At 35.3% G+C, this 13,070-nt stretch overlaps 1 protein-coding gene across 2 annotated transcripts in view; it reads right to left on the reverse strand.

Annotated features, from left to right (window-relative positions):
- Positions 1–2,469: 2,469 nt before the first annotated feature.
- Positions 2,470–13,070, reverse strand: part of LOC149211223 (uncharacterized) — a 143,471-nt gene continuing 132,870 nt past the window's right edge. Inside the window, exons 5-11 of one of the 2 annotated variants that reach the window (XM_089396970.1) lie at positions 7,759–7,910; positions 6,629–7,635; positions 6,292–6,351; positions 4,998–6,077; positions 4,080–4,712; positions 3,309–3,815; positions 2,470–3,179 (exon numbers count right to left, since the gene is read on the reverse strand). In XM_089396970.1, the coding sequence (XP_089253096.1) occupies positions 2,583–3,179; positions 3,309–3,815; positions 4,080–4,712; positions 4,998–6,077; positions 6,292–6,351; positions 6,629–7,635; positions 7,759–7,910 (4,036 nt within the window). In that variant the 3' untranslated portion in view covers positions 2,470–2,582. The remainder of the gene's footprint in view (positions 3,180–3,308; positions 3,816–4,079; positions 4,713–4,997; positions 6,078–6,291; positions 6,352–6,628; positions 7,636–7,758; positions 7,911–13,070) is intronic. The other variant, XM_089396971.1, reaches the window with a different exon arrangement.

Here is a 13,070-nt window from a genome sequence, read left to right on the forward strand (position 1 = left end):
GAGATTGGAGGATGATTGAGATCGTGTTGCAGATTGTTAGCAAGCATGAGGCAGTATGCTTGAAAACAGTGACTAACCTTGATACTATGAGTAGGGAAAGTGGCATTATGTTGCGATGCCAGGAGAATTGGATACTGAAATGCGATGGAGGATTGGACCGTGGAGTCCTGGATTACTGTTCTTGAAGGGAAAATTGTGTTCTCTTCGTGTGGCTGTGAGTGCCTATGTTCCGGTTTCTTTATCAGTGGACCCCTCACAGATGAGGTAAAGGAGCAGCGACAACGTTTATGGTGGACAACAAAGTAGATGTTTGTTTGAATTAGTGTGGTTTGTGGAATAGACTCCCTAGCATGTTATAAGCAAGTCCAGTTATTGTAATGGTCATTGTATGTACCCAGAAACTCCAAAATGTAGAATGAAATGTAAATTTTTTAAAGGCATCTGAAAGTTCGTGGTGATCTCAAAACCACTTTGTAATGGTTTATGGTCAGCCTGAAACCATCTTTTGTCACTGTAAAGTGATGGTTTGTGGTGAGCCAGAAACCACATACAGAGCCTTAATGGCTACAGGACTTGCCCGGTGGTGGCACATTTAAGTTCCGGATTTTCCCGGTGGTGGCAGATCGGACTTGCCCGGTGGTGGCATATTGAAGTTGGCGGATTTGCCCAGTGGTGGTAGATCGGACTTGCCCGGTGGTGGCATATTGAAGTTGGTGGATTTGCCCGGTGGTGGTAGATCGGACTTGCCCGGTGGTGGCATATTGAAGTTGGCGGATTTGCCCGGTGGTGGTAGATCGGACTTGCCCGGTGGTGGCATATTGCCTGAGTGGCTAACGTGTGCACATGAGCTTTGTGCTCGTAGGAGCAGGTGGACTGCAGTAACACCTGGCTCACGGTATCAGATATTGGTGTGTCTGAGCACAAGAGGGTCGGCGCACTTTTCTATCTGACAGTTGCGTCGAAAGGCGCAATCAGCGCAATTGTTTGCGATTGTTATTTGGACATGAATATTTGGCTTAGAAAGGCACTGATCTCTCTTTGTTTTTGGAAGTTCTGTACATGCAATTCGCCTAATGGTGGTGGATTTGACTATCATGACAAGTAGTCATTAAGGGGGGAGTTAGAAATAATTAATTCCTACTTGTCTATGGTTGTAATTCCCTATTTGAGGAGTTTGTTCCTACATAATAGGAATTAGCTAGAATATAGTTTCTCCTAGTTTAGTGTGTGGTTGAGAGAATCTCTCAACCACACCACTGTATGTCTAAGATAGAATAACTATCTTGAGACTATTTCTTGTATAAATATGTGTGTAATTTTCTTATTCATGAATAATAGAGAATATATTGTTGTGTGTAATTTTATCTGTAGATCTGGAAAGAGACTTAAGTTTTACCTAAGTTAGGGAACAAAAGTTGATTAGCTACTACTCACCAACATTTGCAAACCAGATTTGCAATGTCAAAACTATGTTCGTGACCCAAATTTCTAGTTCATAGCCAGAAGATAAGAACAACAATGGATACTACAAGTTCCAAAGCTCTTTTATTGGAACTCGAATACCTCATAAGCCAAATTTAGAGAGGAAATAAAGAAGAAAAAAAGAAAAATAAGGGATGCTTAGATACCCACCTACAACCTCTTATAAGTAGAAAAGAAAAAAAAAGAAAAGAAACCCCATAGGAAAAAAAAAAAAAAAAAAAAAAAAAAAAAAAAAAACATTTACAAAATTAACATAGAAAATAAAACAACACAAAATAACTCCAAATTAACACTAAATTATATTAAAATTAGTAAACAAAGAAATAAACAAAATCATTTTTTCAAAATTACATTCAAATAACAACTGCATTTAATTTTTTTAATAATTAAAACATATCTACTACATTTAATTTTCTTAATAATTAAAAAATATATAGAAATAGTAATTTTATAACCATTATACAAACACATAGTTCTAACGCACCAATATAAACATGATTCTAACTGAAGTGCTGCTATATAATCTATAAACTTTTCCATTATTTATCACAATTTTCATATACTATGTGCAACATCCGTTTCCACGTCTATAAACTTTTCCATTATTTATCACAATTTTCATATACTATGTGCAACATGCGTTTCCACCTTCAATTTAGAGAAAGCTTGCTATTTAAGTTTATGAATTCAACATTATGAAAAAATGAATATTACGTTGATGTTTTTGTTAGTAATTTTTTTATAAAATTTAAAAGAAATGATTAAATAAAATATAAAATGTTTAATAATTTTTTTAATATAAAATTTAAAAAATTGAAATGAAAAATAAGACAAACCAAAATTACTACAAATTTGAATGTTAAAATTAACGAGTTCAAGAAAATATACAGAATCACTTTCCTAAATTACATTTAAAACATTCAAATAAAAACTACATTAATGTATCGACACATGGTTAGATAAACACATAGCTCTAACTTATTACTAGTAATAATTATTCTATAACAATTAGATAAACAGATAGTTCTTAACGTATCTGTAACATACATAGTAATTTTATAATAATTAGATAAACACAGTTCTAATTTATTTCTAACACATCAAAATAAACGTGATTCTAACTGAAATGCTGCTGCTTCTCTTTCTTCCTTGGAGCCGTTGATCATGTCTCCCACCAATTTTCTTGCTTCATCTTCGGTCAGTCCCTTTGCTTCATTGTTGTCGCGGTCGAATATGTCTACAATTTGTCTTCCCTTCGTTGTAAGCACTTCTCCCTCTCTGTCCATCACGGCCATGGAAAGACACGTCCGATGCACAGAATCTAAAAGTATCTTCAGTCCCTGCAATTTCTTGTCATTTTCATCCATTCCCTCTATTTCCTTGCGCAAATCACCTACCCGCATCCAAAATCTCATAGCGGCCCAGTGTTCCAGAGTTAACAAATGCTGTAACTTTGGCTTCTCGGAATCTTCGACCATGGGAAAATACGGTATTTTAATGCTATCCGTAACAGTTAGCATCTCTTTTTTGTTCTCCTGGTAGTGGGGGACATAGATGAAGTGAATGTCATCCATTACGTCTTTCATTGCATCGTTAATGCAACGTGCAAAAGTTTGGGTCCTCACTCTGTTCGTGCGGGGATGCTTGCCGTCGCATAATAAACAAATGATTTTCCTTTGACGCATCACCTCCCTCAGCTACAAGATAGATAACGCAATTGATAATCAATGACAAGTTATCCAATCATACTCATCTTCCCATTAATTTATGCACCATCATTCAAAATCTATGGAATAAAAAATCACAAAACGTAAAGAATCACGAACCTCATCAAGTTCACCCATTAAAGGCTTGAAAAGGAACTCCAAACTTGATGTTGACATCCTCTTTCGTTCATTCCATTCTTCATCTTTTAATTCTTTAATTTTTTCATCTGAAAAAGGATACGCTCTTGGGCCCCACCTCTCCAGCATGCTCAATACAGGCACAGATGTAACTTCCCTGTTGACTTGTATTTTCACGAATCTACTTGAATACCATGATTCGGATAATTCGCCATCCTTCTCTTCCCATTTGCACGATTTAATGAGAAAGTACTTCACTGTTCTGCTGATAGTCCATGAATTTTGGAGGACTAACCAGGGAATGTCTCCGGAAAACTGATCCATTTTTATAGGTTGTTGCCCAACTGGAACTGATATAATTTCAATATTATATCTCTCTTTTTCTGTATCATACATATTCTTCAAAGATTGAAGACGGATGTCGTAACTGGCATCTGCTGGCCTGATTTCTAATAGAATTGTTTCTTCTCTCAATTCGCCCAGTTCAACCTACAATAGTCACACAAACGAAAAGTACATTAGTCAGTAGAGTGGGGCTGAGAATTGTTCGTTCACTATATGCATTTTTAGAGGGCAACCAATATTTACGGCGATATTTAGCCATTAATGATATGTTTACGGGTGGATAATGTATTTGCTTAAATTTAATGAATATATATAACACTGCTATTTAATGAGTAAATAGCATAGTATTAGAAATGGACATACAGTTTTGAAAAAACAATTATTGACAAAACTGGCAACTACAATTACCTCATGTGAATTCCTGGCTAAAGAATTATCCTCCCCACCATTTACAAACAGTTCTCTTAACAACTGAATGTTACTCTCTTGATTTTTGGCTGCAAGTTGCTTCAACCAGAGGTATCTTCCACATTTCTCTAACACAAACTCTTCCAATTGACAATCAGACAAAAGTGTCCAACAAGATAGGTATTTACCGCCATTCTCCTCCGCTATGCCAACCCTCTGCCTCTTGTTTCTAACCTTGGTGCTTATCGAAAAGAATTTGTTCATTTTTTGATGCCATAAGTTTTCACCATTCACTTGTAAAGTGAAGAAGGCTCTTTCAAGTAGTAGACGAGCGCCCGTATTATCAAGAGCACGGCCCGAGATTCTGTCAGCGACAATCTTAGGCAGCTTATTAAAATGTTTGCCAATATATATTATTTCAAAATTTATCTGGATGTCATCTACGGTATCCTCAATTAAAGGCCAAGGAAAATCCTGATTGAAATCAAAACGACCATCAAACATGACAAGTAAGATGGTGTCTGGAGAGATGTTAGACAGCTGGAATGGCTCTCCTTGTCTGTTTTGGAGAAGGCGGTCAAATTCTGATGACAGTGCCTCCCATTCACTTTCCTTCTGCTCCGGGGACAAGTCCTATACAAAACTATAACGTTAGCTGAAAGGAAAATTAATATGATGTTTCCTTGGATTTTTTAACTTACAATAATAATGCATACCAGACACAGCATTAATACTATGCATACCATAATGCATCACATGCACAATAATAATATGATGCATACCAGAAACAACAGTAATACTATGCCTACCATAATGCATTACATGCAGAATAGAAATATGATGCACACTTTAATGCTTGTAAATAACATAATGTTTGCCTGTTTGGAAATATGGATGGATCATAGGTGTTCACATCACCTGCCCTATATCCACTGTAAAAGACCACTGTTTGCAATCTTCTTGCATTTCTCTCCATTTCTCCTTGAGCCTGCCGCTATTTGTGATATACACCATCTGCAACGCTTTTGTTTCCACCAGGCTGTTCATAGATTCCCCTTCCAACATCTCACAATTACTTAGATTGAGATGTTGCAATGAATACAGGAAATGGAAATTTGGAGGGAGCTTTTTTAATTTCTTACAGCCGTCCAAGGATAGAGTTGTCAACGACAAGAGGTCACTGAAGTTTTCGCATAACTCTTCAAGCTCAGTGCAGCCAGATAAATCCAAGTGCACCATATATTTGAGTTTGGAGAAACCTACTGGAAGCTTATGTAATTGAGTGCATGATTTGAGTTTTAGCACTCTTAAACTTAGAACTTTTGACTGACCAAATTCATCTGGAAGATTCTTTAAAGCAGTACACCTGGTCAATTTAAGATATGTGATGGAGGGGGGGCAAAACTCATTGGGTAGGTCTTTTAATTTTGAACACCATGAAGCATCTATTGAGAGCAACGACTTCAAGTATTGAATGCTGTCTGGAATACTATCTAGTTCCTTACAATGTGATACATCGAGTTTTTCAAGGGATGTTATATTTCCTAAGCCATTAGGGAGATGCTTTAGGGCTGTGCAATAGGATAAATTCAATACTGTCAATGACGAAAGGTCCTCAAACCTGTGAGGAAGATCCTCCAGACTATCACAATGATTGATGCAGAGTATTTCCAAAGAATTTAATGATGCAAAGTCATCGGGCAGATACTTCAAATCCTTACAGTGATCCATTTTCAAAACTCTTAAAGATCTAAGCATTGAAATTGAATATGGAAGCTCCTTAATGGATTTACAATTTGAAAGAGTCAGTTCTCGCAAACCCTTTACTAGATGACCCAATACGCTAGGCAGTTCTTTCAAACCTTGAAAGTTGAACAATCTCAATATTCGCAACTCTTGTAGACGCAGAATCCCTGTAGGAAAGATTTCCAAGTTGTCGCAATGCAATTTTCCATCAATTTCCATGTACTTGAGATTTTGGGGCATCTTCAAATTATTCTGTGAAATCCAAATCAACCCATTAAGATTATAAATAAAACTGTTCGGTTCGGTACATCCAAATTTTTATAAAAAATGAATAAGGAAGCCAGACTTATACGTATGAAATAGAATATCATTCAAAATTAATAAAAAATGTTTCGTTCCATAGATCCAAGAATTTCTAAAGTATTGAATGAAGAAACAAGCAACAAAATATGTGAAGCAGACTTGCCGTGATGAGTCGATTCCAATCCTTGGCAGGCTTGTATCTTAAGTATCTTAGCTGCTCTACCTGTGCCACATTAAATGGAAGATTAGGAACGGCCGCTTAATAAAAGTCGGTATTATAAATGCATTATTGTATTTTCCCTCAAACTTCCACTTTTGTCAAGTTTTCAACTGTAATAGTTCTATCATATTCCATATATATCACTCACTGTTTTCATTTAACAAAGGGAACACCTTTCATTGCTGGAATAACGTGGATGCCAATAATGAATTTAGTTAGAAGACAAAGTGTATAAAACGAAAGTGAATATGTATTTTTTTCGGGTTCATAAGTTTGGTACCTTTTCATCGTCCAGCAGAAAGTTCATAAGTTGGCTTGTTGCAGTGAATCTCATTCTCATTTCCTCTGCCTTTCTTCGGCCGACTTTCATAATGACATCAGGTACAGTCACAGCCCCATCTTTGCCTTTGGCCACTAATGATCGATGTTCTAACCTGTCCAAGGCGGTCTTTCCCACAATATCTGCCACCGTGTCCCACTCCCATCCTATGAAGAATGAACAAATGTCGAGGAATGGCTCTTTGCACACCTCAGGAAGCCTGTCGTAATGGAAGAAGTAGGAATCTAATTTCGCCCCGAACTCTTCACCCTCCAATTTTTCTAATTCTTGAATTACCTCATGAACTTCTGTTTTGTCCTTTGCTGAGGAAAGCTCTTGTACTACTAAGTTTAACATTAATGGAATTCCGCCACATCTGTCTATTATACGGTGGAAGTAGCTTGATATTTCGTCTACAGCCGGTAGCATTTGCATTTCTAATAATTTCATTGCGTCCGCAGACGACATGCCTCTGATTTGATACTCTTTGGGAAGTGTTTTCATTCGGCATGCTTTACGCACATTTCTGTCACGTGAAGTAATAAGCAACCTCACTTTCTTTGCTGTACCGAAATCCAGTGGCAAAAGCTGTCGAAGCTTATCTTTCTCCAGAACATTGTCAATATAAATAAACGCCGGGACCTTTTCTAAGGTGATGCGGATCTGTGCCTGTCCATCCTGGTACTTTCTAATTTCTGGAATATTTTTACGCCCCATCAAATCTTCTAATATTTTTTTTTGCAATTTCACAATGTTTGGAGTGGATTCTATACTCTTAAACAGTTCAACGTGGGAATATTTACATTTTTTACCATCAACATCCTTAATTTTTACTCTGTTGAAGACAGCATCCGCAACGGTACTCTTCCCCATCCCTCCAAAACCGTACAAGATAACTGCTACGGCATTGTTTTTCGTTGCCAATTCCAAGAGATCCGTAACTTCTTCACGTGATCTCTCGATGCCAACTGTTTTGACAACCATTCATCTTATTATAATATCAATAATAACCACAAACTTAAAATATTAATAATACAATGTCAATAGTAATAAGTACAAGTGTAATAAACCCGATAAAATAAAATATTCACCCGCATGCTTCGGATATTCTCGCGACAAACGGGGATTCTCCGGTCCATCTATGTTACAAATTTTCAATTTAAAATAAATATCCTCTTTCCTTTTTTCTATGTGCTTTCTAATTGTATTCAGCTCCTCTGTGTGACCCTCCGTTTTGCATAACCTGTAATTTAACAAGAAAATTCTATAAAATTGCATAGCGTGCGAAGAAATTTCATATAAAACAACGATGTATAGTTGGTTTTTCTGGCAGCTTAATTTAATAATTGAATTTTGAAAAGCATAAATTAATTGTTATATTTGAATAAAGGCAGTGTGGTAGATATTTTTGTTTAAATACCAAATAAAATTTAGTTAAATTAGAGATAACTTTCATTGAGGGTGATTGAAAGAATTGTAATCATGATAATGTGAAAAGTATTTAATTATTGAATTTTGAAAAGTATGAACCAAGTTACACATTTAAACAAAGGTTACAGAGTAGCTACTCTGACTTAATTTAAATGTACTTAAGTTAGAGTCAAAAAATAATAAACACATACAACACTTACTTGTAAAGAGTTATATAAAAATAAATAAACAACCATAGATATATTCATCAACTAGATATTCATTGTGATATTTTTTCCAATAATTTCTAGAACTAAAAATTCTTCATATACATTCATCAACTAGATATATATTCATTGTGATATTTTTTCAATAATTTTATATTTTGTTCTTTTGAGAGAAGACAACTCTTTTTGTATTTAATACAAAAAGAGTGTGATGCATTCAATTATAGATGTGATGGATGTTTACCTTATGTTAATAAAAAATACAATTAAAATTGCAAAATAATTCATGATTTCATTACATAATTCAAGTTTAACAAAATGTTAAAAATATACCAATTTCAATTATTACATTTCAACTTTAATATACTTAAAATACAATAATTTTAATTATTACATTGCATCTATACTAGCAATGTCAACTTTAGTGTAAAAATATAAAGCAATGCCATTATTACATTACATCAACTTTAATGTGATGTTAAAACATCTATTTAGTTATTACATTGTATCTATTTAGTTATTACATTGTATCCACGCATCTAGAGCTATTATGAATTTGCTGGTTGATTTTGATTAAATTTTATAATAAAAATAAATAAATTTTAATATGTAATCACCAAAAATAGAGTGTCCTAAAAAATTTTAATACACTAAATTTGTTTACACTTAAAAATATATTTTAAACAACACAAATTTATCAATTTAAATTTATGATTTTACTAAATTTAAAAAATCATTAAATTGTTTTTTTAAAAAGTAATTGTTATTCTAAACTAATACATTATTTACCACTTCCATCTGGATGGCATACAACCTCATATAACATATTAACCTATGTTGTACAAGTTTCTAGTAGGAGGGTACTTCCGATAAGCATCCGACAACCATAGCCTGTTGCCATTCTTTATGTTTGACTGCTTCTTTGTATGTGGAAGGTTCAGTAAAATCATTTGCTATCAAGGCAAAATTGCCTTCACTTCTATGTGCCCTTGTGGTACCAGTTTTATTCTGTTTATCAGGCTTTACATCTTTCAAAAGTTGAACTGCCCATTTTGGTAGTTGGTGCTCACTTGTTTGTGCTTCTGTAAAGTCTCCATCATTGTAAAGAGGATTAATATAAACTGATGTTTGTCGTTCAGGTGAAGAATGTGGAGAATCACTGTCAGAAGAACTGTTGCTGCTTGGAGATGCGGATGAACTGCTAGAAGACCCAGATGATGTTGTTGATGTAGATGGACTGGATGACTCATCTTCAGAGGAAGGAAAATCAAGTTCATACCAATTTGGTGAAGTTGGTTGACTTTGCATTTTTCCATTTCTTTTACTTCCCTTAGTTTCTAACTTGTGAAGAAGATTTTCAATTTCTTCAGCACTCTTACTTTCAGTTTCATCAAAAATGACATCCCTGCTCACAATGAATTTTCCATTGGTCAAAAGTCGATACCCTTTCTTCTCATCAGAATAGCCAATCATTATGCATTTTAAACTTCTTGAGTCAAGCTTAGTTCGTTTTTCTTTCGGAACTAAGGCATAACACACTGACCCAAAAACTCTAAGATGTTTAACTCGAGGTTTGAAACCAAACCAAGCTTCATAAGGTGTAATTCCGTCTAAAGAAGCAGTTGGAGATCTGTTTCTTAAGTAGACAGCTGTATGTATTGCTTCTGCCCAATATGTTGGACTTAACCTCTTGAAAGTTAACATGGATCTCGCCATTCCTAACAAAGTGCGATTCATTCTTTCGACTACTCCATTTTGCTGTGGAGTGTAAACATTAGTAAGATGTCGTCTGATGCCATTTTCACTGCAATAAGTTTTGAATTCATTTGAAGTGAAATCTCCCCCATTATCTATCCTGAGAGTGCCTATCTTTTCTTTGACTTCATTTTCAACAAGTTGGCGAAAAATTTTAAACTTATCAAATGCTTCTGACTTGTTCTTCAAGAAGTAAACCCAAGTCATTCTGCTGAAATCATCAATGAATAGTAAGAAATATTTGCAACCACCAAATGAAGTTTGTAGTGGACCACAAACATCACTGTGAACTAGTTGTAGCCGCCTGTTTGCATGCCATGAACTTGTTGGAAAACTTTCTCGACTTTGTTTTCCATAAATGCAAGCTTCACATTTTGCATTTTCCCTTTTGAATATGGGAAGTCCTTTAACAATTCCTTGTTTCTGCAATTGAGAAAGACTCTCAAAATTCAAATGTCCATATCTTACATGCCATAGTCTTATAGGTGAAATACTCGTAGTCACGCCCCTGCAAAATCAGAATGCCTTGGAATAACTGTCCCTTTCATCCGTAACAGTTTTCCATCTTCATAACCTGTCATGACTGTTTTCAAGTTCTGTTTGATTGAACTAATCTTGACTAAACCATCTTCCATAATCACCTGATGTCTTGCTTGTCGAATCGTGACTAAAGAGAGCAAATTTTTCTTAAAACTCGATACATACCATACATTGGAAATCATTTTTTCTCCAATGCCAGGAAGAAAAAATTTTACTACTCCTTTTCCATAAGGAGTATGTTTTGTATCATCAGCAAGAAAAATGGAATTAAGTTGGCATTCTTGAAAATTCCAAAAAAAATCACGTCGACAAGTCATGTGCTGAGTTGCCCCGGAATCCAAGATCCAGGCATCTTCATAGTCACTTCTAAGATGGGATGAAAGTTGTGATGCTGGTGAGGAAGTAAAAACATATTCTGAGTTATCTTCATCTTGATCATTGGCAAATTGTGCTGAATGCTGCTGAAACTTGGGAATTTTATTAAGTGAAGTTCGACAATCTTCAGCATAATGGCCAACTTTGTTACATCTTCGACACACAATTTGACTTAAGTCTCTTCCTCTTCCTGAAGATTGTCCTTTGCCTCTGCTTTGACTTCTATTTTGAGATTGTCCTCTACCTTGATTATTATATCCTTGTCCTTGAAAATTGCCTCTTCCTTGGTTGTTTCCTCTACCTTGAAAATTATTTCTTCCTCCTCTGTTAAAATTGTTTCCTCTGCTTTGGCTTCGACCTCAATTATGTGCTGCTTGATTCTAATTCCATCTGCCTCTGCCTCGAGAACTATCGGCTGATGACTTACTAGTGCTGGCCTCTGTGAAAAAAACATCTTCACCAACTTTCTTCTTCTTCCCAAAAGTTTTATCATGTTGAGTTAACATTTCACAGAGTTCATCAAACTTTAATTTCTCTAATTTCCCAGTTACTTGTAGAGTCTCCAAAAAATGCGTATAGGAAGAAGGAAGCCCAGCAATTACAATTGTGACCATAAAGCTATCATCAATTGCGGGAAAACCAGCATTAATAATTTCTTGCCTGATATTCTTAAGTCTTGAGATTTCAAGAACATCACCGCCTTCTGTTAATTTTTGTTGCAACAATTTTAATTGTAGATCGACTTTCTTTGATTCAGGCTGAGTATCAAAGAGGTCTTTAAAAGTTTTCAAAGTAGTCCATGCATCTAAAGCATTTTCTATATGGACATACATTTCATCATTCACAGACGATTTAATAAGAGCTAAGGCTTTAGCATTCTTGATTTCCCATTTTGCTAGTGCAGCTGCATCTGTGGGTTTATTCGGCTTAACATCTCCATCACATATTCCCTGCCATAATTCATTGTAAATGAGTGTGCTTTCGATGAGACGATGCCATGTTTTATAAGATTTTGTGCCTTCAAGTTTGTCGGAATCAGAAAACAAATTAATCAACTTAGACATTTTAGCATTGAAGCGTCGCACCAAGAATCAGAACAGAAATGACAAGATAGTCAACACAACACACCACGCAAAAACAACACGATCTATCAGGGCTTGGCCTTGACCCTCGAATAGTCGTCAAAACAGGAGAAAATTGACTGAGCTTTGCACTTGGCTCTAGTCAATATCTCAAATTTTTACAAGGCAACTTTCAGAATTTGACTTTTTACAATGGTGCTTTTGCACAATACGGTAAAAAAAAAATTACCCCCCCTCAAAGTAAAATTACTTTGAGTTACAATGTGATGATACCAAAGAACTTCTTAAAAACAAATTTCCCAACACACCCTATCTCTCCAATTTACAAATTACAAATAAAACTCCTTATTACTCCAAAAATTTACAAAACACCTTATTACTCCACAAACAATAAATTCCCAAAATTAAAAAAATCACCAAATCTCCCCAAAAATATAATATTCCTTATCTCTCCAAAAAAAATTACAAACAACCCAAAAACCTTATCACTCCATTAATGTTACAAAATTAAAAAATATTTCTTATTGCTGGCATGCTGGCGTGTTGCTGGTAGGCTGGCTCACACTGGCTTGACATTGGGTTTGCTAGCTTTCTCATTTATTTTGTAGACCTTGCACATGATATCCCCGTAAATTTCTTGCAAAAGTGGTAATGCCTTTTGATTTCTGCACCCTTTATTTTTATCCGCATTCAAATTGATTTCCAGTCAACACTTTCCCCAACGCTGTGAATTCTTCATTTATACCACAATTGTTTTTTTTATCTCCTTCTGATTCATCATAGACTGTTTAGACCTGCGAACAGGCAGCATTGTTATCACTATACATTTCTTTCAACATTTAAACCCCATTAAAGTACCTCTGCTCCCATTACAATTCGCCTTTGAATCGAATCACTGTATTCAAATGCAGACCTGCATCTTCACACATCGACCATTTAACATAACACCATCCATACAATTATAGCGCTATGCTGTTCCACCTTTTAAATCGATCTATTCGCTGTCAGCTACAA

Source organism: Pinus tabuliformis, chromosome 1_2 (assembly GCF_031772625.1).
Source record: "Pinus tabuliformis cultivar Carrire ecotype Pingquan chromosome 1_2, CPIR1, whole genome shotgun sequence".
In the NCBI taxonomy this organism is placed as follows: domain Eukaryota; kingdom Viridiplantae; phylum Streptophyta; class Pinopsida; order Pinales; family Pinaceae; genus Pinus; species Pinus tabuliformis.